The 24,361-nt window shown below is 38.4% G+C and overlaps 1 protein-coding gene across 1 annotated transcript; it reads right to left on the reverse strand.

Moving 5' to 3' along the window:
* Positions 1 to 2,530: 2,530 nt before the first annotated feature.
* RUVBL1 (RuvB like AAA ATPase 1) lies at positions 2,531 to 19,407 on the reverse strand (the record flags this gene model as incomplete). The annotated part of the gene is made up of 11 exons (XM_082004847.1): positions 2,531 to 2,945; positions 3,261 to 3,352; positions 6,502 to 6,604; positions 8,618 to 8,816; positions 9,991 to 10,054; positions 11,427 to 11,576; positions 12,417 to 12,506; positions 13,799 to 13,950; positions 17,882 to 18,014; positions 18,660 to 18,746; positions 19,267 to 19,407. The coding sequence occupies 11 exons, from the start codon at positions 19,405 to 19,407 to the stop codon at positions 2,786 to 2,788; spliced, it is 1,371 nt and encodes a 456-aa protein (XP_081860973.1). The 3' UTR covers positions 2,531 to 2,785.
* Between the last annotated feature and the right edge of the window lie 4,954 nt (positions 19,408 to 24,361).

Here is a 24,361-nt window from a genome sequence, read left to right on the forward strand (position 1 = left end):
TTGAGTTTTACAGAGGATCACTTGTTTTACTACTTGTAAGAACAGCTATTTCTTCCTCGTTTTACAGAACTTGAATTTTTATAAAGAACACTTTGTAAGCAAAGAAATAATTGCTTTGCCAAAGGAGAAACAAGAGTTCCTGCCCTCTCCTGCTGATGGGAGGCAGTGGGAACAGTGGTCTTAAGATTTCAGTATCTGGGGAGGCACCACCCTTCACTGCCCCAGCAGGTCTTTCGCTGCTGTGTGAACAGAGCTGAATTTATCAGTAAAAAGCCAATGCCATCAAACATTAATTGGGACTTTGAACAGCTCTGGCATTCAGAATTATTTAGGGCTTATTCAAACTTCTTTCTAAATTGATCAGTTAGTTAGATATTTCAGAAAACTCAAAGGAAAATGGTACTTATAGTCTTAAATAACTACATTCATCATTGCCAAGGACTTTCAAACTGCAACAGAAAAAAAAAAAAAGGTTCAATTTTGACCATGCGGCAGCTTAGCTCACTGGGTCTCTTTCCATCATGTTGTGGCACTAAAACAGAACATGCCATCCTGCCACAGTAAAAAGAGATTTTAGAAGCGCTGTGGAAATTAGTCCGATGGTATAGTTGCAATCTTTAGTCATTTGGAGCCAGTAAGACAGAGGGGTTTTAGGTCAGGATTGCTCCTTGGCCAAAAATATTCACAGATAAACCAAAAATCATTCATTAAATATCTCTGTCACTACTGTTTAGTTGCAGATGTAGAGAAAGGAGTAGATAGATTATTTAAAGTACAAAAGCTAATTAGGGTTGGCTGACAGAGTACTGAATTTTACTTTGAAGAATGCAACGGGATTTTAAAATGACTGAGATGGTAGAATGTGATCAAAACATTATTAAATCCAAACCATCCAGCTTCCTTCCAGCTCCGCTTTTTGTTCCCTAAAAAATCATTAGCAGCTTCCACAAACAGCACTTCAGCGCAAGGAAGAGACAAACCTCTAGAGCACATAGGGATGAGGACAGAGGTTTTTAGCAGCTGGATTCCTTTCCCAAGACGATGATGACTGAGCTTATGCATTAGTTTTAGAAACCATCATTCTACGATTTAACAAGGAAGCTTTGTTACATTTGATATGTAGCAATTAAGCCATGTAAATGTATTTTATATAAACATAAATGCTATGGCTCTGTGATCACTTCAGCTTAACTATCAGGAACTCTTAAAAGAAAACCTCTTAGGAAAGCAAAATGAGTAACAGAGGTGCTTTTTACCTTTAAAAACAAACAAAAAACCCAACCCAAACCAAACCAAGCGATTGCCGGTGTCTGCCTAATGTAGTACTACTGAGATTCTCCCAGTGTGAGGAACCAATGACTTTCTCTGAAGGATTCATGGAAGGCTTAGGAGGAAGGGTGTATGTTTGGTACATGTCAGAAAGCTTCTCCTTTAGGAACATGAACTAAAATTTTTGATGAGGTAGAAGCATTAATTGAAAACTTACCTTCTCCACTTTGCAGCTGCTAAAAAGGGCGTTTAAAACTAGGCTCCTGGCTCAAGTTATTACTACTTCTCTTCCCACCCTACGAACTATGCTTATTTAAGTAAGTGTACATAAAGTGTTTTAAATCACTAAAGGCTCTAATAAAGAATGTGAGGTTAGTCACTTCACAAAGCTTCTACATTTTTTTCCTAGTCATCCATTTACATGGTTACATAGATTTGTATTTCAGTGTTACAAGGATCTTAACCTTTAAAGTATTTATCCTCAAAGTGCTGTGAAGCAATCAAATATCCATGCTTTACAAAACAAGGAAGCGTAGTTTGTGAAGAAGAGAGTAAGGCTAAGTTCACACCAAGTCTGTGCAGAGCAGGACTTCAAACCTCAGTTATTGGGTTATTCTTTTCACTATTTTCTGCTAACTTTCATTTTTATATATGAATATTCATACATTTTTAGTTTGCAATTTTCTTTTGATCCTGGGTGATCAAGAAAGTGGGGACAAAACATAGTGAAAAAATAGCTAACCATGATGGAGAGTAATTTTTATTTAATCTGCTTTAAGAAAACACAAAGAAAGGATAAGTTACTCTAGAAGAAAGGCTTTAAACAGGGCCAAGATAACTACTATTATGTATTTCTGCATTCTCCAAAGAAGTCTTCAGAAAACAAAAAACAAGACCTACAAAAGAGTAAATACTTTAAAAAGGTCCCAATACTTTCCCAATTTCTTTCCTTTGCTGTAGATCTATTTTTGTGCTGCCAATCCATTTTACTCCTATTTGGCTTTGTTAATTCCAACTTATTTTGACTGTTTCTTTAGGCAGGTAAACACCCAGGGCAAACACATGCAAGCTTCCAGTATTCTTGAAATATTTTATTATGAAGCACTTCAGACCAACTTTGATTCAAAAAAAAAACCAAACAAAAACTCATCTGTAAAAGGAAACTATTTTAAAACAACTTTCATAAAGAAAATAGACTGTCCTTAAGCATCAACTTCAGTTAGTTAGAGCTCTTCTGTAATGAAATCTAAAGACAAAACTGATGGGTCAAGAGCTATTCATTTCATATATACTCATAAAAGGAAGACTAAGATGTTACACAGACATCATAGAGCATCTTACTGTTGATAATGAAATAGGAACACTTGATAGTTAATTCTGGCCTGACAAAGCAGTCCAACATTTAAATATTTTTCAGTCCCAAAAGAGACAAACCATTAACATTTCTCATTCAATAATTAAGCCAGCCCTGGATAAGGGTTAAAGCCACTTCAAAGCATCTAACATGATAAGCTCTTCATTTCATGTACTTCTCCTGTTGATCAGCCAAGATTTTTGCTGAGGATTTGGCATCATAGAAAAGTTCATTTATTTCTTCAATATGCTCCTTCTCAATGCTGTCTTTCCCATTAATCTTGGCAAGCAGGTTAGCTGGGGTCAGTAACTGCACAGCATACCTGTGATCAGACAGAGATGGATGAATAATTACAATTCAGTGCATCCCAGTGAACTGAATATATGTAGGGGTGGGAGGTTTGTTAGGAAGCACACAGTTCTATCAGCAGTATAAAAAGTCTGCAAGACCCTCTAGCACCTACATTCCTTAAAGGAGGAAAAAGGATGACTATCACTCTTTTTTTAATGTCAGCACTGTTCTTAATAGACCGTGTTATTGCATGGGAGACATTTGTCTCACTTCCAAGAGTGAGTTATCCTACAATGTTTTTAGACTCGGTCACACCCAAGAGAAAAGCCAATTGTGCTCAGCTTACCTTAAGGTTGTCTTGGTACCAATTTCCCCTAAATGGTTTAGAGCTTCTTCACTAATGTTAATTCCTTCTGTCTGAGCTCGAAGTTTTATGATCTGTTGGGATGAACACATAAGTCAGGTACCAGCCCAAACAATTAGCATGCTATACTACTTAGCTTAGTATCTGGAAACTATCAGATTAGAGATGAGACATACTACAGAAGGAGATGGTGTGGAGAGTTATCCTAGTGTAAGTCACCACTAAACCAGAATTTGTAGAATTCTAAGTCTTTGAATAGGCAAATATAATGTTGAAAAACTGATTATCACAAAAGGCAGGTAAAGTAACACATCTGGACTACTAACCCTTCATGATAGTTCTGCGTGGTTAGCAAAGTATATCTACCAATAAGGAACAGAAGATGAGAACTTAAGTAATTAAAGGGAAAAAGTATGCAGGAAGTAAGTGACAGCTGGAGTCTTGTGGACAGCTACACCAGCTAAATTTGGCAGTGCATCATTGCCACTATACAGCAGAGCCCTCCAAAAAGCCCCACAGAAAGCTATGCCCTTTCCTTAGCAGCTCACAACACTCTTTTTATTCAATCGACAAGAAGACAAGTAAAATAAATCAAAAAGTTACTTTCTATGATTCACCTATTCCTGCAAGAAGAAAAAAATCACTAAGAAGAATCTAATCTTTCAAGAACAGTCTCAGGCTTGTACCAGTTTGGCGATCTTCACAAAGTTGGAGAGCAAGATATCACCAATAAGCCTGAGCATATAAAGCTGTAACAAAAGTGGCACAAGTCTCTCGGTAGTCCGTATTACCAGCTGAGTGATAAGGGGCAGACTGGATAATGATGTTGTGTTGTAGTGCTGAGATAACTCTGGAACTGCAAGCCTCATATAATACAGGTATTTTTCACTTTGGCAGCTTTGTAAACAAGATATCAAGAGGCATTCGTTTAAATTAAAGCCATAAAAATGCGCTAGGGGAGTCAGGGTAGGGAACAGAGTAAAAGAGACGGGCTTGAAATGGCAGGAAGTTGTACTAAGGTATTAATACTGAATACTGGCAACGCTGCTGCAAATTGCAATTTCAGACTGAAGATTTTTTCTGCCTTTTAGATCACCCAAACATCACCTTCCCTTCATTCAAATACTGATACTTTATTCTCCCCCTGCTAGAAACAAGGTATCTCGAATGCCTCATCTTTAACAATCTACGTAACTTTTTATCCAGCAACTTGGCAGAAGCTTACTGGAGGGTTGGGGCCCAAGCCGTTAACCAGGCAAATACACATATAAGCAACCTGCTATGAAATAGGAAAAGAAGTGTTTATCAGGTTAAATACATTAGGAACAAAAAGTGCCAGTTATAACCTCTAATTTCTAACAGCTGGCACATATGCAAAAAAGTCTGATTACAACAATACCTGATTAGAATATGCATAAAAGTGAATTTTCTCCCTATTTTGGTTGCACTAAGGTAATTGTGAGTCTTGCTCTCAAAGCAGTGCTACACAATGAGGTTTCTACTTTATCAACAGGAAGAGAAATATTTTGAACTGGTTATGAACAAACTTTCAGTAGATACATGGACAATTCTTGTGCTGATAAATAAATCAATTGTGAAAGGCCAATGCAAAGAGTCTCACACAGAAACATCAGCAGTGAAAACTTCTTCCTAACATGAAAAAAAAAAAAGGAGCAAAAATAGAGAAATAAGTCTTATTTTTAAAGCCCCACAATTGTATTTAGTTAGAAACCAAAGTTAAGTATAATAGCTCCTCCTCTCCTCCCAAGAGAAGTAGTCATTCAAAAGCCCTAATTTAAGGGAAGATAAGATTACCTGACTATGGAACATGATTTATGGGACATAATGTCTGGACTCTACATTTAGCTTTAGGAAATGCCACTGTAAACACTTCCTTTCCCTCATCCCTGGGGAGGGTGGAAATCACAGCACTTACCCAATTACCACTTACTCTTCTGAAAATCAACAGTTCAGAAATGAGCCCTTTAACGGTGTATTATCTGCACGATAATACAGCAGACTAGGAAGGTATTATATATAGCAACCTTAAGAAAAAGTAACTCCTACTACCCTAACTACCCAAAATTGACATACAATATAGGGAAGTCCAGACAATAGTCTTTTACATGTCCAGACTGAGTAAAAGTTATGCTAAAATTTGTTTTGTATACAGACAAAACATCATCATATTGTTAAATCACTGGGCTGCTTCTACTGTGATCTATACTATAATGCTTTAAAGTGTTCTTTTAGGTACAAAATCATCATCCTGAGAATGGCTCACAACAACCGTATGTGAAAAGCTCCTCAAACCAAGTGAAATGAAGCTTTGCCTCTATGTTTATATTCGATAAATGCCTTGGCTTCACCTTGGCACTTATCCAGCAGCAGGAGACTATTATCTCGTGACAACGCTCTCCTCCGTTGACACTATCTCTTAAATAATACAAAGAATTGACATGATAAACCGTAATGTCTTCTGCATTGTGTCACTTCACAGCATTGAGACGCTAATGAGGGGGATCTTTGACACGATGCATCATAATAGCACCCAAGCATTATAATCAATACACAATACATTGCGATGGCCCCACAGGAAAAGTTTCAGGCATTCAGAAGCGTATCTTTGCAACACTTACTGTGCTTACATTTCCAAACTTGACTAGGAGCATGAAAATCCTCCCAGTTTCAGGAGGCAGTCCTGGTAGGTTAAAGCTGTTCTACAGGGCATAGAGGCAAAAACACAGTGCATGAAGTTGCATTCCTCAATCCCCCTGATCTCCTATGTGGAGGACCAGCTTGAGGTCTGGGATCAAAGGTCCCAAAATGTGACACTTCATCTCAACTGAAAAAGCACTACCTTCTGGAACCTGCAAACTCCATGGAAAGCACATCTATGCAAGAGATAAGGTCAGGTAATAGTTCAGGCTATTTCATGCAAGTGAGAGGTCACTTTCAGCTCTAGATATGCTGACCAATACAACTCATCAGTGGGTAGAAGTCAGACAGAGAAGTTGCAGGCACACACAATTTTAACCAGCTTATTTTAAATGGTTATTAAAGCAGCATGCATTTAGGAAGTAGTAAGCTTTTTGGCACAAACCTTGGTGACCACAAAGAGTCAAACAGCTCTATAGTAACAGAATATGCAGATACATTGTGGTCATCCCAACAGACTAGAACTCTGGGACTTTTATAAGTTCTCTTAAAATGCTGTGCGTACCTGCTTCATTTCTTGGGGTGTATACAGCATGGTTCGGATAATCATTACTCTATCCAGCAGATCCAGTGGTATTCCATGAGGAGACACTACATCCTCTGTGCCTCTAAAGGAGACACCAAACAGAAAGAGATCAGATACTATTTTGAGTTGAGTACATTGATTTTCTAAAATCATTAATAAGTGACTACACATCTACTAGTTTACAATTCTGTGTCTTCCCACAGAGACACGCTCCCCAGATAGCAACAGGAAACATTCTAGTCTGAAGTTCACACTGGTCAGCCCAAGGGAAACAAATACTATTTCTGGAGCTCTTAAACATGCCAATCAAAAATAGAGGTGGTGCTTTCCTTCATGCTTTCCTGTGTTGTATCTTACAATACAGCTTTATCTAATATTCCAAGGTATCTTCCAGCAAGGAACAAATCATACTTATTAAGTTGTTTAGCAGTATCAGTAGAAATTACATGTGCTACCACCCATTTGGAGAACATCCCCTCTTGCTAAGCAAGCCATTAGTCTGTTCAACCCTTTCCCCAATCCCTCCAGTAGTTGACATGCCATGCTCACAATCCAGCAAATTGAGAAGTGGAGGTCTGTGCATGGAGGATAGAGCAGGATCTAGACCCCTAACCCTTTTATTTCTTTGACATACAACACCCAACAGCAAAGGCTGCAGACACCTCTACTCTTGGTTTTCCAAGACCACCATGACTTGCTGTGAAGTCAGGAGCGAAAGATATCCAGATTTCAAGAGATCTACAGAGGTTGCAAGCAAAAACAGTGAAGTACTGGTAGAGAACTACATTTCCAAGCTCAGTGCTAGTATTTAGGCACTGCAGCTTTGGTCATGGTCCTCCTTGGGAAATGAATCAAAACGCCCTGCAATCATCTGCTGTACTCTTGAGTAGATGGTGTTGTCTCCACTGAAGTGATTCCTTCTCTTATGAGGTTAGAGAATCAACTATCCTATACAATTCATTTTTCCCTGACCCTTTTAAGAGCCATCAACAGGCAAATCAGAGCATTGCTAACTACTTGAGATAGTAGTAGTACACAGTTAAGACCTTGCTTTTAAGGACTTAATTTACCTATATTAGATAGAACTATTATATGGAAATCTTCCTTTCTCACAGTTTTTTCATAACAAGATCTGCAGGGAATCTATTCTGACAGATCTCTGTTTGTTTTACTTTTACAAGACAGTCTTCTTATTCCTTTGCAAAGAGAGCACCACAACATCCACCTTAAACATTTTTGAAGGGCTTATCACCTTAACTTCTAAGCAATGCAAACAGAGAAAGATTAATACCAGATGAGCTGCTAAGAGGGAAAGGAATAGCTGGTTACACAGCTGAATTAAATCAATTTAAAAAGTAGCAATCATTGCTAATGACAGCTTCTTTAGACATAATTAGACCTAGACCACAAATCAGCAGTAGAACTTAAGGAAGAATCTGAAAGAGGAGAGCACTTTTACTGAACATGCAAAGAACGCATTGTGTGGATGCAAAATATTAAAGTGGAGGCACGAACTGGAGTGGAGATGAAAACCAAGTTAGTTGGCAAGAATGAAGTATCACAAAAAGCCAGATCAAAATACTAGGAAATAACAAAGGGTAGGGAGAGGACGAACTGTAACATGCTTTAACAGTAAGAACAGGAAGCTTAAGTCTGATGCAATGAAGATAGAAAATAGCAAAATAATCCAGAACAGAAGGAAACTATGATATCAGAGGTTTGTAGCTCTGGTGCTTTTGATGTCTCTAATGTGCAAGCAACAGATGCATTGAGGTATCCAATGAGAAAGGTAACTGTTACAGATCACCCAGGAACTAAGACAATTCAGAAGCTGTTGGAGAAAGATGTGTCCATGGAAATAAAAGAAGGAATTCCAGTGTGCTTTAACTCAGTCAGCCTGGCATTAAATGCTTGTCCTATTGTGAAGCTCACAAGCAGTTCTTCAGCACTGATACAGCTTGCAACCCATGCAGGAGATTATCACAGATGTCCGTGTCAGAGACAAAGCCTTCAAAGATTATAACTCTACTGATACAGCTAATTCCAAGGTTTATGGACCAATGTAAACTGGAAAATTAACGTTTAGACATCGTACCTGATAACACAGTTTCCTCGATTGGAAGCAAAGATGACAATGGGGGAAATAGAAGACTCCAGTGCTCGGTGCAGGTATGTGAAACATTCAATATCCAGCATGTGAACCTCATCTACAAAGAGTACACCTGGGACTAGCTCTGCAATGCCTTGATCAATATATTTATTTACCACCTTATTTATCTCTCCTCGAAGTTTGTCTGAGAACAAAAAGAAACTGTTAGTTGTACTGCTAATGAACTATAGGTCTGTACGAAAGGCTTAAACCAAGTAAAATTCCCCTTGAATTTTGTCATAGTTTAGTGGGAAAATCTCTGTGATGCTAAAATTTTGTGGCATTCAGTCCTGTACTGGGGAAACATCTGTGCAACAAAGTATTTCTAAACTGAAGTTCTCACACTTAACTGACGTAGTCTGTCCCCTTACATGGCTTGGGGAGTTTGGCAGGTGTGTGGGGGGATGTCAGTCAAACCTCAATTTAAAACATGGAACTTAATAAAGTTTCCAAGCATGGCCAAAAAGAACATCACTGAAAGAATAAAATATTGATACCGTATTTCAGCAAAGAAGTTGTGTTCAACAACAAAAAAAATAGGGCTATATAAATTTCTGTGAACATATGGATCTCAAAGCTATGCAAGATGTTACATCGATAAATCTGACGTTAGAATAAGCAAACTGACCTCTGGAACAGACTAAATACTTCAAAAGGCCGCCATTCAAGTTAGGTATTGAAACAGACTTTGACCTAAATTTAGATAGTCATTTACTGAAACATCATTTCTTTCAAAGCAAAAAGGAGACTAGATCATTCTGTAGATCTTTTTTTACTCCAGTGATCTGTAGGTAGGAAGAGCAGCAGTGCACTTAGAGCATCAAGTCAATAGACAGCTGCTATAGAGGTATCTGAACCAAACCACGGTTAGAGTTTTTAAAGCCATTTTTCTACTCCACAGAAATTCTTTATGGTTGCTTCATACAAGCATGCATCCTAACAACTTTTTTTAGATTTTTTTGTTGTTGCTGTTCAGTTTGGCTCTTTGTCAAAGTGTGAACCTCATACTCTCTGGCAGGAGTGTTTTGAGAAAGGGGGGTAGCACTAGTAGTCCAACCTCTTTCTCCCCAGGAAGATTAGGTGCAAAGTACAATATATATTTTATCACTAAATGTGTGAACCAATAACATGTTGTACTGTTTCCAGCCACTGCAATTCTGGCAGCTGTATCACTGCTTTTTGAAATCTTAATATTTATTAATAAATATTACATAGGCATTAATTTAGAGATGCTGCGTGAATAACCCTATTTTTAATCCTTTTCTAACTGGCAAACATATAGGTTATGTTGGTCTAAAAATACCATGCAGGATTCATACCAGTAATTTCAGTTTTCTTAGGTTTCATCAATTGGCCCATCATAGAAAGGATGTCTTGCCCACCCTAGGAAAAGAAAGTTACAGATTAGCTATGAGGTCTCGTAGTGAATGCATACCATGAGAATTTTGTACATCAGGAATTGGTTAAAGAAGTTGTTTCTTGCCGTTAACTTGACACTTTATAGCAGCAGTGGCTGATAATCTGTCAAAGGTTAGGTCACTTCACTGAAGCAGTATTCTAAACATAATCATTTAGCTACTTCCTCACCCTTTCTTTAGCCTCATTCATTTGGAGAACATAAAAAATTAAAATGAGGTATCCTCTTTTAAAAAAATTGTCACAGAGAAGCTCGTAAGGACCAAGACTGTCAGGGAACACAAAGACTTGGACTGCCTGTGTGCATGGTAGGTGTTCAACCTGTAAACACAAGAACAATTATGCTGAGTTTTAAGGGTTTGGACACCTTTTTTATTTTTATCATGTAAATGATTTTGTTGGAAAAAGGATGTTTATTTTGAAATGGAATAGGTTAAGGGCTTGTGGTATCATACTGTAGGGATGCCAGCCTTTAAACAAAGATACTGTATTGTCAGTGGCTTTTGTTTATGATATAGATGGAATTCTCTCAATACTGAGTTTATGTTAAGATACAGCAAGGACTCATTCTCCTGTTTTCAATTTTTTGCTGCAGTATGCTCAGAGCTCTACTGAAAGTGACAAGAAAATTTAACAAGAGGTTATGAAACATTTCTGAAGGAAGCAGGGACATCAACAGAATCTGCAGCAGTCAAAAATACTTAGTAACCTTTTATCATAGTGCTTGCAGTTTCCATTTCATGGCCACAAAACCATAAACACAGAGCAGAATAAGATAATCTGTATTCAGAACTTTTGATAAATAAAATGACGCAGATCTGACTGCTGCTACCTCACATCTGTAGGCAACTTTCCTTCTGGAGAGAAAGTAATAATCTCTTTTCCTAGTCAAGAGAGGCAGCCCACACTGCTCCTTCTCTGCAGGGGACAGGGCATAGTGGTGGAGGGAAGGGGAGAGCTAGGTCTAGATTATGCATTAACTGTGAAGGTAGCAGATCCCAAATATCCATGTAGAAGCTCTGCTATGGCTATAAGGTTGTTCTGTAGTGTTAGAAAATTACTCTGACAAGTATTCCATGACCAGGTGCATGAATCCTAGTCTAACAACTGCCTCTAACCTATATGGCAGGGCCACTGAGGTAGCCAACTGCAGCATGACCTCAGTCCAGAGAGGAGAGGCAGACTGGCCTTCAAGGTGTAACACCTACTGCTTTTCCTATAGTGGAATCTTTAGGGCGATTTAGCTCAAAGCTTTCTACATCTCCTTGATTATTCTAGTAACCATCACATCTATGTCAAATAATTTTTCTGTAAAGACTTCATCTGTGGAGTCAGATACCTGAGGTCGAGCATTGGCCACATCCAAGTCATGCAGGGTGACATCCTGAATAATTTCCTTTTTCTTGTGCACATCACCCTTTGGCAAGGGAACATACTCTTCAGCTTCAAGGTCAAATTCTGTAGCATAGATATCACACCTGCCTTGCCTCTGAGGAAAACCAAAGAGAAACCCAGGTATAGAATTAGTTTCAGTGCCAAAACCTTGAATGACGTTAAATTGATAAAGGGTTTGGTTCACAATTCCAGTCCTGACAAGCTTCAGCTGACAATTCAGACATCCCACTCCCTGCTTAGCCACAGGCATACCCTATCTATTGATCAAAGCTCAAAAACTCTGTTGAAAAACACCGGATATTTTCAATAGTACGAATACTCCACTCCTCTCTCCCCTTCTTTTAACCGTATGCAATTCTTGCTAAAGGACAAATCCAGCAGATCAGCTAGAGATTGGGAGAACTGTTCAAGACTCCTTTGTAGGTGGGTGATTTATTATATGATACAAAATATTATGCTCATCCATTAAACAGGAAGTATCGCTGTACACTACTTTCTAAATCAGATATGAAAAGAATGCTAACTAATGCAGTATCCCCTTCTACATGTATATATCTTGTGGAAAAAATACCAGAGTGATAAAAGAAAGATTAAATACACTGCACATGTCAGCCTGAAAATGACTAAAGCTACTTGCTTTTTCCCCCCTTCCCTTAAAGATGTCTTGATCTTACAGAAAAGAAAACTCATCCAGACAGCATCAGTGATAGCTTCCTTGCCAGATGACCTTAATCGTGAACCAGATGACCACGTTCTTCCAGTGCAAGAGAAAATTTTCTCTCCAGATAAGGAAAACACTGGGCTTTTTTTAAAACTTCCATGTAACCATTTCATGTCAGTTAAGGTTAATAAATCGGAGAGCCTTCTGACAAAGGCAAAGAGAGGTCTGCAAGAATACATACACCTGCACAGAAGTGCAGAACTTTTCTTTTACCTTGACAGCTCCACTGTTTGCTTCAATATAAATAACATCACCAGTTTCCACTCGCTCCTTCTGCAAGCTTTCAAATATGCTTGGGTCCAGCTGGAGACAAGAAAACATAACAGTTGGTCAAAACAGTTCCATACTGTTATGGTAGTCCAGAAACAGACATTTAGTCGAAAGCCCACTCCCACCACACGAAATTAAACTGCAACTGCCCCCATCAATACCTCTAGGATTTAAAAAGCTGTTACACTTGAAGTAGTGATAGAAAATAAACCTGAAAGAAGATGCACAGAACTTGCTTTCTTACAAAAAAAATAATCTGCTATTTGAAGGAAGTGATAGCAGAAACCTAATTAATACCAGTTACTATCACAAAGTATGCCTTTGTGTAATATATTGACAATACATTTGTATCTATGATGCGGCACTTCTCTTGCTTTTTAACAAAACTTTTCTAAAAAATCTCGTTATGGCAGGGGGTTACGCTACTTGATTTCTTGAATCTGTATCCTCTGTGGAGCTCTGTGAGGGAAAGTGAATGTCGAATATGTTAGATGCTTTTGGTCCTTTCAGTACATGTTTATTACTTCTGCTCTGCATTTTCTTGTTTTTAGAGTGAACAAATACAAGATGATACTTAATAACAGAGGCAGCTTTCAGTTCTCTCGTACTCTGACAGGGAAACTGAACAACAGGGACAGAGTCTTGTACACGAAAACAAAGGGAAAGTGGGTCTGAGCTGGCAATGTACCAGCTCAATTTCAAGTTCTCTATCAAATATTCACTAGAGCATATTTCCCCATGTAAAAAGAAGGGATGTGACAGAAAGAACAATTTATACTGAAGCAGGCAAGGTTTCCCAAAACCATTCTCAAAAATTCAGTTGAGAATCAGGAAAACAAAGACGACCCTTCTCATATGTTTGTTATCATGAACATGAATTTATAGCCAGGGTCAGAGGGAGCGTATCACAGACTGAGACAGATCATACTCCAGATTCCCAACTCAGCCCATTTAATGTGGTACTAGTAATGTGGCAAAACTGCACAGGGATCTCTTCCTGCTTAAACTCACCTTTAACTCATTGGAGACATACAAGTGTGTGCTGACAAACAGAAAAATAACAGAGGCTGCTAACTGAGCAATGGGTTTATCCCCAGTTTCAATTAGTAGGAGGCAAGACTAACACCTAAATATTCTACATAAAGCAGATAAACATACATGGTCAGGAGTAGGATAAAGTTGTCTAGCTAAAGAAAACAGCTTCCTTGTATCCCCACTCTACAGAGATGGGGATCAAGTGCTTAAAATGGAAACAAGAACTGGTAAAACTAGAAGATGCAGATCTGAAATACTTAGGGAAATTTTTGAGACTCTACCATACATACCTTCAACTGTTTGGTTCCCTTTGCGGTTTTGAGTCCTATAATTACGTGGCTGATGGTTTTGCCATACCCCCCCATAGGATTTTCGGTCTCACATGGAGTTAGTTCTGTGACTTCTCCTTCATAAACCTCCTTGGTCTCTTTAATCCTCAACCCTGCAAGAAATTGTTTAGAACAGTTTCAATACACAAATCAATGGCCGTATACACTCAGGAGTCTGATGCACTACTGCCAACAGAACGTAACATTATTAGGCTACATTACATTGAATGGTAATTTTTTGATTTTTGAAAGTAGAAAGATCAATTATTGTTCTCTTCTTCAATATTAAGTGAGAATATTCATCCTGTGTCATCAGAGTGAAAGGCCAGCCCAAGTTGTGACCTGCAAAGCAACTCTTAAGAAACTATTTTCTTTCTATCCATTGTTATTATTAGTTCTTAAAACAAATGTCAGTATCCTCTCTCTTTTCCCTCCCGCAAAGAGGGGATTTGCTTGATTTGTTCCCCTACACTAAAGTCAGAGTAACAGCTTGTCTTCTGAAACTAAAGATCAGTAAATATAACTGAGTTTTAGACAATTTTTGGACCATCAGAAAAGCCTTGCAAAATAAAGAAAAAAAAAATGGGGAAAAAAGTAACTTCATAAACAACTTTACATTTTAGAAACTGAGTTAAAAATAACATAAACTGATTAACAGGTATTGTATTAGAACCTCGTAAAACTAAGAAAATATTAATGTACCATTTAAAATACTTTTCAAGTTAACAGCAAAAGGTGAGCTAGATAAAATGTAGCAGAAACTGCTATAATGCAAATTTAAAACTATTTCAAAATAGCTGGCAATGACATCCTTCCTTTGTTGTTTTTCAGACAGCAATCATCATGGTATCTCCTATTCTAGTCACAACTATCGCAATTAACTAAGTTATTTTAAATTGATGAATAATATAAAGTTGAAGAGTTTTACGGTTAGACTGTTCCAAAGAAAAACCACTATCATTGCCGCCACCACCACTACAATTATGCAGGCGTTCTAACTACATAAAAGTTCAAAGAACCCACATCTGAAGAGACTCTATAAAGTATTTTATGAGACACACATGCCATACCAAAAATAATGAATGGTCTGTAACAAGATATAAGGAAGTCATCCTGCCCAGTCTGAGGCTATTAGGACTTTATAAAACTTTCCTTGTTCCATAACTTTTCATTTTGCTTTGAAATAGATCAGACACTTCACCAGTAATCTTGAGTTGCTGATAGGGATATATAAAGAACTGACAAATATGAGTCTGTCTCCCTCTACTGGACCCAAATTAAGACTAGGATTTGAAATCTGAGAAATAGGTTAATTGTGGATAACAATAATTTCTTGGCAAGAAACGTTTGCTTTCTTTTCGTTAGTAGTACATAAAGAGTTCTATATAAAGTTAACTTCAGTTATTTTTTTAAATGTTTTCAGGTATACCAAAACAGCAGACAAAAAATTAATGAACCTTTTGAGTTATAAGACTAACCTAGATAAGGCTGCATCACATCGGCTACATATGCAAGGCATGTGAAGAAATAGAATCTGTACAGTAAAACTGCTGGTGCCGAGAACTGGACATTCACAGGTTTGTTCTTCCTTTTTGTTTTGATTTTAAACTTTCAGCATAAGCTCTATTCTGCTCTGAAAAACTGGAAGCCCATTTATGTTTGGGGTATATTTTGTATGCTGCTACAGCACACCTTCTAGTTTCATTTCATCTTAACAGAATCCAATTCACATGCTCAGAGTCTGTTCCACAACACAAACCAAAGCCGAATCAGTGAGGACAACCTAGAGATTTGCTTCAAAAGCAACGCCTCTAATCTCAACTAATGTGCTCATACAGATACATCTATAGAAAATATTTACAGATGAACATCCTCTGAACAAAGGTAAATGATGCTTTGAACTTGCTGCTGATTATCCTTTGTTTTCAAATGAATCTGCACATATCACCTACAAACTTCATTCTCAAAAGAGTTTTTTAACTAACTTAAACAGAGACATCTATTTACAAATCAGACACATAAGCCTAAGAAGGAAATGGTGGGCTATTTCATGTTTTGGTTAATAGTGCTTGTTTGATTTACTGGCAGTTACAATTTAGAGACCCAGGGAATAGATATGCTATTTAAGTGGCTATTCCAGTAGTTATTTTCTACTGCAACGGAGCTCTAACATTAGCTACCGTCATCATCCTTGCCAGCTGCTAATAAGCTCTATACAGGACTAATCTCTCTCAGTTGAAGTTTTTTTAACCCATACAACAATTCCATCCTCTCATTTCCCACTCTGTCCTTTTATATTTCTTACATATTATAAACTCTGTACAGTACTTGGCCATGAGACCATGTAAAATTAAAAGACTCTCAGTAACAAAAATTCTGTAAACTCAAGAGTTGCTCCTGTTTCCTTATACTGTAATGGGTCCAAACCAATTAGGATCTGTTATTTCCAAGGAAGGAAAAAAAAAAAGAGTAAAAAACTTGTGTTAAAAATCTCCGATCATTTTAATAAATTGAGGTGACTAAACCCCCTGAAAGTAAAATGTGTAATATAAGCAACAGATGATGTATATAGAAGCTACTAACAAAGAATCATAAAAAAACCCCAAACCAAAAAACCTAAATTAATATTTTAGGTACTGACTAACTGACATGTGAGCTGAAGCTTCTCTTGCACCCAGTCACAGCTGGCACTGCACTATGCATACAATATCATTTTTTTAAAAACGTGCCCTTGTAAATTATTTACTAAGCAGGGAAGCTAAAACATACCTGAGATTTAAACACAATTGGAAAGTGTTCCATTACGAGAAATGGTGGTTACTAGTCCTTTAAAATATTTCAGATTTTTTTTATGCTGATAAAAATATTCAATAACGGTTGTGTTATGAAAATGTGACATGGAATTCAACAGAAAGGAATAAAAGAAGTTCCATCTTTCATTAACACCAATATTTGTTTAGAAAGTGTCTCTATTGACATTCAGGGAATGCAGGGAACTAACAATGTAGCTGGCTGTTAAAACTTAGAGAGTTAAAATACTGCTGTCTCTAGAAATGACAACATAGATGGCATAAGTTTCATCTGTTGGTTCAGGTTTCCAAATCTCTGACAGGGAACTTCATCACATCAAGGAAATATTGTAGACTACTCAGTCTCTGGCTTCCCTCCCCCAGGCCCTGCCAGATTCATGGTAACTAGAAGACCAGAGACTACTGAGAGTTGCTTTCTTATAAAAGTCAATGGAATACTTTTGTTTCATCGCAAAACCGAGCAATTTCTTCACCCAACTGCCACCAAATACTTAGATGATGTCCAAGGGGAAACATGGTGCAGAACCAAGGAAAATTAACTGTTAATATGTTCAGTACTAAAATCAGTTAGGCTATCTTTAGCCAATACTCATACAAAAAAGGGTCACTTCTAACTGCATTTATCAGCTGCCAGCAGCAATCACAGAAGAGATTTTAGATACTCATTGAGGTTGTGTTGCAAATTTAACCAATTTACATCAAGCTTGTAAAAGAGCTCTAGAATTGAGAAAGACATTAAATTCAAGTATTTATTTTGTTGGCACGGAACTTTCTTTGTGCTTGCTGGAACACTAAGTCAGACTAACACTGCCATTTGGGAGTCCCTAATTAAGACTGTTTGCTTAGTAGGGTGAAATCACTAAAATAAAAAAGGAGAGCACATTTTTCTGTCTACTAGTATTTCTGCTAACATAAGAAATTAAAAATAATTTTTCTTTCAACTTTATTCAGAGTCCTAGGCAAAATGAGGAGATGAACCAGGAGGATGAGAAAAGATTCCAGGGAAGTAGAATAAACCATAACACAACAATTAGATTATGGTTTATAAACAGAAAACCTGACTCCACTACGTGTGGAAGACATTCACTAAATTAAGATCAGCACTGAAAAAAAGAACATACAATAATCTGAAAGCCACCGTGACCACTGAGAAGTTTTTCCTTTTCAGATGACTGGGAAAAAGCAAAATAAGTAGCATGCAAAGACTTAATTTTTCTGTTTTTCTGAAACTTACCAATTGCACGTCGGAAGTTTTCCATTAGAACTTCTGTTTTCTTGATCTCAGTGGAATAGACCTCACTTCCAACCATAGGACAAAAGGGAACTTTACTTCCCAGTTCCTGAGCAATAGCTAAAGCCAAAGCAGTCTTAAAAAAAAACAACAAACAAACAACAAATAAAACCACAAAACCCACACATTAATTTTTATGCAAAGGATTCTTTCTGCACAAAGTTAACTTTCCTCATCATATCACCTCCCATACATCAAGTATCAATTTAATATTAAGACTATTCTGTCTGATATGTATTTCTCACATACAACAATCCTCCTCCCCACAAAACAACTTAGACACATACAAAATGACTCTTATCAAAGACTTATAGAACACTGTAAAGAAACAATACTGGGCATTTGAATTTGACATCTGATACAAATGCAAAAAGCCATACACAGTATGGGAGAAATGAACACATCAAAAAATATTTAGGCTTTTAATATAAAATTAACTTCTAAGACTCTTCTTCAGAGACCATATTACTTAAGTGTTTAGTAACTTACAAGAGGAGGTTTCACATTAACGATGCCTGAACACACCACTGGATACTACCAACGTTGATGACATGGCAAAAATCAAAATATAAAGCAGGAAATCATGTCAACATATATGGTATGAAAAATTCCAGTAGATCAAAACATTATGAAACCACTACCTTAAGACGGTTTTGACAACAAGTTAAAACAAGATAGATTTGGGAATACTTTATTTCATATCAGAAAAGAAAAAGAATACCTTGCCAGTTCCAGGAGGTCCTGCCAACAGCACAGCTCTGCCAGCCATTTTCTTGCTTTTGATTAGTTCCACTATCACCCCACAAGCCTATAAGTTAAATAAGTATTTACACTGTTGTTAAAAGTATTGCTATAATATCTTTTGTTCCGCTATTACTATAAGTGTTTATAAGTATTAGGTCTTGTGAGCCCCACAAAATAAAAGACGATTTCAATTTTATACATACAAAAAACAAGGCAAGATCAGAAAAACCTACTTCCTACAATCATTTTATCTGACGTTGACACTGAAAAAAAAAAAATATCACCGACAACAAAACCCAACCTAAGAGCCGGAGACAGTCACCAGCCCTTGTCGCCGGCTAACGCAAAGTAGCGGCGCAAGGAGTAGCTGTGATTGCCCCCATCGCTTCTCACACAGCAGCAGAATACACGGAGGAGCCCAGGCAGAGACTTTCACTCACTAACGGGACTTAGAAGGACACGCAACGCGGACCGGACCTGGCCCCCGCGCCGCCCGGGGCCCCTGAGGCTTCCACCTCAGCTGGGGCGGAGGCTGCAGAGACCCCGGGGAGCGTCGGCCGGAGCCGGCCGCCTCCCTCGCTCACCTCCCGCGCATTCTCCTGCCCCACGAGCCCAGCCCCCGCCGGCTTGGCGGTGCCGCTCTCGTCCAGCCCCAGCCCCTTGACATGGCTGTGGGCGGCGATGCGCTGCGTCTTCGAGGTGCTCTTCACTTCCTCGATCTTCATTGCGATGCAGAACCGTCCCCGACCACCCGCGCTCGCCACACGCGACCCGCGCGTTACCAAGGCTCCCGGCGCGCGGCCGCCTCGGCCCGCCCCGCCGCGCCACTGGCCCTTGTGGATGCGCTCTCGATAGTTACTGGACGCGGCGCATGCCTGTCATCGCTAGAGAGTGCATTTTTTTAGGGTCCGTCCACCCATTTCCGCGTGTACCGCCTCCAGCGGGACCGGCCGGGTGCGAGCACTACGGAGGAGTTGGGCCGGGATGAAGGAGTCGACAGGGGCCGCAACCGGGCTCAGCGGCGCTTTGTGGGGAGGCGAGCACTAGGCCCTCCTGGAGGGGAAAAGCAGCTTGTTCTCGCTCGGCAAGTTTTTTGGCCCTACATGAATACCTTCTGCCTTAATTGAATCTGGTTTGGGGTTGGAGCCAGTGCTTCTCCCTCACTTCTGGGGCCGAGGGAGCCCTGAGCATCTCCTGGGTAGGTGTGGTGCTGGGCTGCCCGGGGGCAGCTGACAGCAGGCCAGGAACTGTGAGCAATGCTTTCTGAAAACCTCAGCTGGGTTTAGCTTGCAAAAGTAAGTTGAGGCTTTCCAAGGGTGTTTTCTAGATCTATGTTAAAGAGTAAAGGCAATCTCTTACCTGCACGATGTTGCTCACTAACTTCTAGCTTTCAGTGTAACTGCAAAATGATTCTATTCCATGTGTCTAAAGCATTTATGTAAGTATCTGAGGCTTTAACGTATGCGTACCTGCAGCATAGATTCCTCCTGAGCTTTGACTTACTGCAATGAAGAAAAATACTCCACCTTCTCAGCAAGTAGTTTCATGGCCTTGCAGGTCTTACCCTCAGCTTTGTGAGGCTACAGCGTTTAGGCTGTTAAAACCCCTAACTGCAGTTCATCTGTAATTCTGCTGCACCTTTTATATAGGATTTAATTGCTTGAGGTGGAGATCACTCCCAGTGAAATCTTAGGTGGGATCTGGGAACCTGCAGTTCCAGTCACTTCTCCTTGTTTGTAGATGTTGGGATCTTCCAAAAAGAGGGGTCTTCCCATGAATATATAGTGTTTTCTGTGGTTGATTATAAAACTATGACTGTGTCTGCAATGTTAAAGGCCAATGGATCAACATGGTATGATGCAGGACTGCTGTCTGTGCCGTCTTGGCTTTCCCATGCGCTGCTGGAGAATTGCAAAAGCAGTCCTGTGGTGGTACAAGCTAGGAGAGTGGCTTTTAGGAAGGATGGGAGTTAGCTAGCCGGTTAACCCTTTTTGTCTAAGAGTTTCCATTAGTTTTGTTATAAATGTCATTCAGCAAAGAAAAGACTTTGCTATTTGTTGCTTTTTCTGTTAATTGTTCTCTTGGTTTATATTTACATAATCTAGTTTAAAATAGTAATTACAGAATAATTGCATGCATATGTAGCTTAACACCTTTATAAGAGTATCCTATTATACAACTGTTTAACTAAGAATTTTTGATCCTAACAAATATAAGCTATGCTTTAAATAAGTAAAAAAGCATGTATACTATACTCTATACATCCTCTCAGGGTCATGTTAGTCATAGAATACAAATGCGTAATACGTACTGAACTACAGACTTTTTTCTTTCTAAAAGAGCAAATAGGCAACTTTGATTTCTCTAGTGCATTAAACTGCCGCAAGTGTTGTGGGTAAGTCTGGTCAGAGTTCAAGTTTCTGCCAATTCTGGAAGAAAAATTAGCAAGTCTTCCAAGAGGTCTGAAGGCAGTGATATTGCTAACAAGATCCAGGCTATGTATAGCCCTCCTCTTAAGAAGGGCTACCAATAAGTGAAATATATAGTAATTTGTTAACTTAGACTGAAATCTGTCCATATAATCCATGTTTATCCATAAATCCATAATTCTCTTGTGTGATGTTGCAGCTAGGCCCATTTTTGAGACTATGTAATTCACTAGTAATATTTGCTTATTTCTTTTAGTGAAATTCAATATACAGGAATGTAGATGGCAGGAATGGAGAATTGCTGTTAATCTTCATGATAACTTAGAGGAAGGATAGAAAGGTTCCAAGCATGTAAAAATCAGATATGCTGCCTAAGGTTCTTTAACTTTAGAAATACTAATTCAATTAGAGATTTTTTCCTCATAAAACTGGGTAACAGGCGTGTTAATTGTTCGTCTACAGCAATATGAAGTCTCAAAATAAGAAATGGACTAGAGCCTAAAACTTTAGTCTGCTAGTGACTGTTGCTATTCAGTAAATGAAATTTACTGCCATGATGAAGGTACAATTTTAGTACTGACCTGCAGAAATTGTTATGAAAATGGTTTGGGTTTGTATTTGCAGTAGAAGAGGATTTTTCAATATATAAAAAAAAAAGGCAGGAAAATCATTTGCATCATAGATGTGAAGATGGATTCTCCCTCTTACTTGCTCAGGTTAGTATCACTTAACAGGGTTTACAATCATCCATAAGCTATGAGTGATTTGGCACATCTTGTTGTATTGATCGTTTTACTCATTCCATATGTTCTTTGAGCATTGTACTAAAACTGTAGCTAAAGAGGGGGAGAAGAGTATGTTTGGGTGAGGGAAAATAAACAATAATCCTTTAGACCACACAGGATTAATTGTTCCATAGAAAGAGCAGAATGCAAGTTGAACTACTGGAAAGTTTAGAACTGAACTTAAATAGCTTAAATGATCTTTTTCAATTGATGTCTGATGTGTTATGATGCATCAGTATGAGGAGATATTGAACCTCAACCTTAACATGATTTTTGAATAGTTTTGAATAGTTAACATAGTAGAGGGGGAGGGTAAAATAATGTCATTGCAAAGCATGAGTCATCTCTCTCCTTTGTTGATGCCATCAGATGGAACATAAATAGGTTGTTGGACCATTCTGCCCATCTCATGTTATAGGTGCTTTGAGCATAATTTAATATTTCACTAGCCAGTTAACCTGAAAAAATAATACCTGTCACTAACAGTCTGAACTGCTATTCCCCAGGTTTAATCAACTCATTTTACCAACGTTTCTTTTGCCCCCCTCTTTGAGGTCTCCTATTTGGCACAGACGTCATGTGATACCCGATGTGGGAGCTGGAGACTTGAGAGCTGTTTTCCTAGACTAAATGTTTGAGGTTACAGGACGTGGCCTAGTTTCACATAAGCTTTCAAATTTCAGTGGGACATGCTGAATCCTGAAACTGTCAAATAGTGTATTATTTTTGGAGTGAGAGAGAGTACGTGTGTGTGAGTGTGTGAATGACCTTTACATTTTTACCCTATCCCAAAAGTCTGACTTCCTGCCCTTTCTCCCATGAGTCCATAAACTTTAGCAATTAAAGTGAACACTTCTTAAGGAAGAAATTCAGTACAGGAGAGAAAACTGGGAAGGGGAATTGTGTATCAAGGAGAAAACAGGGAAGCAGCTAAATGCTATAAGCTGCTTGCTTCATGAGGGATATAAAAAAATCTAGAGAAGTTGGGATTCTTTCATTTTGCCATGTTCCCCTTTCCATCTTAGGAATATCAAGACCTCTCTGTGGGGTTGGTTTTTGGTGTTTGTGGGTTTTTTATTCTGTTTGTTTCCTACAAAAGAAGCTGAAAGGTTTTTCCTATGCTTCATCAAAGCAATAGGAGCCATGAATCTTAATGAATGCCATCTTAATTTCCAAACCTGTAATTAATTTTAAAACTTTGTTAGCTAACAGAATGGACCTCTCTAAACACTGAATAAAAGTGCTTATGTCTCTATTTATCAGATTTCTCCTCCTTGGTATTGATGATGTAAGTGTATTTATTTCACAGGTACCATGTGCATCCTGATCTCACAAAGAGCTGTGCCTTCAAGTGATGTGTTGCAAAATCGGATCCACAGACTAGCATCCTGAAGACAGAGGTATGTTCTGAGTGACAACAACAGAACTATAGACATTGTAGCCAATTTACATGTTTGGTTTGTTTTTTTCCTTCCCACTAAAATGCAAATTGTTTACAAATTATTTCACAAGGACAACTGCCTTTCCTATTTAGAGAGTTGCAAGTCTTTTCTGTGTCTGAAGGAAGAAAAATAAGAACAAACCCATATTTCTACCTGACACCCCTCCTTCTTGCAGGTCACTTATACTCATAACGTTATTAAAAAAAAAAGCTACCATTTTTATGTGAATAGTGAAATTAAATCCATTTTCCAATGGATTTTTATCTTCCTTCCTTACATCTCCTTAACAAAAAAGAACCACTCTTTCTCCTACAAGTTCTAGCCAGTATCCCTCTAGTTACGCTCTGAACAAAATGCAGCTGCTTGTTTAACTGGTAAATTGGCAGTCCCAGAAAAATGGGTCACACCTGAGCTCTTGCTGCACCTTCTTACACTGTGTGGGCCCCTGCAATGGGCATCTCCATTACCTCATTGCTAGTTTTACAACAGGAGTTGTAAAAACATTATAACTCTATACTTTGACAAAACTTGTTAAAAATGGCAGATATTTTAGATGTTTTGGGAGGATTGCTGGATAATGCAGACCTTTTCCCACCTTTTCCTTCTGAACTCATCTAATAATTAATGCTAAAAAAGAATTAAATGGTAGGTAATATGGTACAGGGATATCTGTGTGGATTATAACTCTGTAGGGCCTTTTCTTAGGGGAATAGTTGTATATTTTCCCTTCACTTTGCAAGTATGTATTGGTATAACAGATTGAGACATTCAGGGCAATGAAGTGTACATGATCCTTATGATTTAACAGGAAACTATTCAAAGCCTGGGAACTTGGTCTGAAAAGTGACATTATGCTTAATTTGGCTCTCATGATAGAGCTCCCATCAAACTGAACTATTCTGCTCAAGAAGCCGATTAACCAGGCTAGCTCGGTGCATTGGCAGTACTCCTTGTGAGTTCATTTCTTTCCTTTAGGGAGATAGTTGTCTCTCAAACAGCACTGAGTGCTAGGAATGTCTGCTA

The sequence above is a fragment of the Phaethon aethereus genome (assembly GCF_964289735.1).
Source record: "Phaethon aethereus genome assembly, chromosome: 11".
Lineage (NCBI taxonomy): Eukaryota > Metazoa > Chordata > Aves > Phaethontiformes > Phaethontidae > Phaethon > Phaethon aethereus.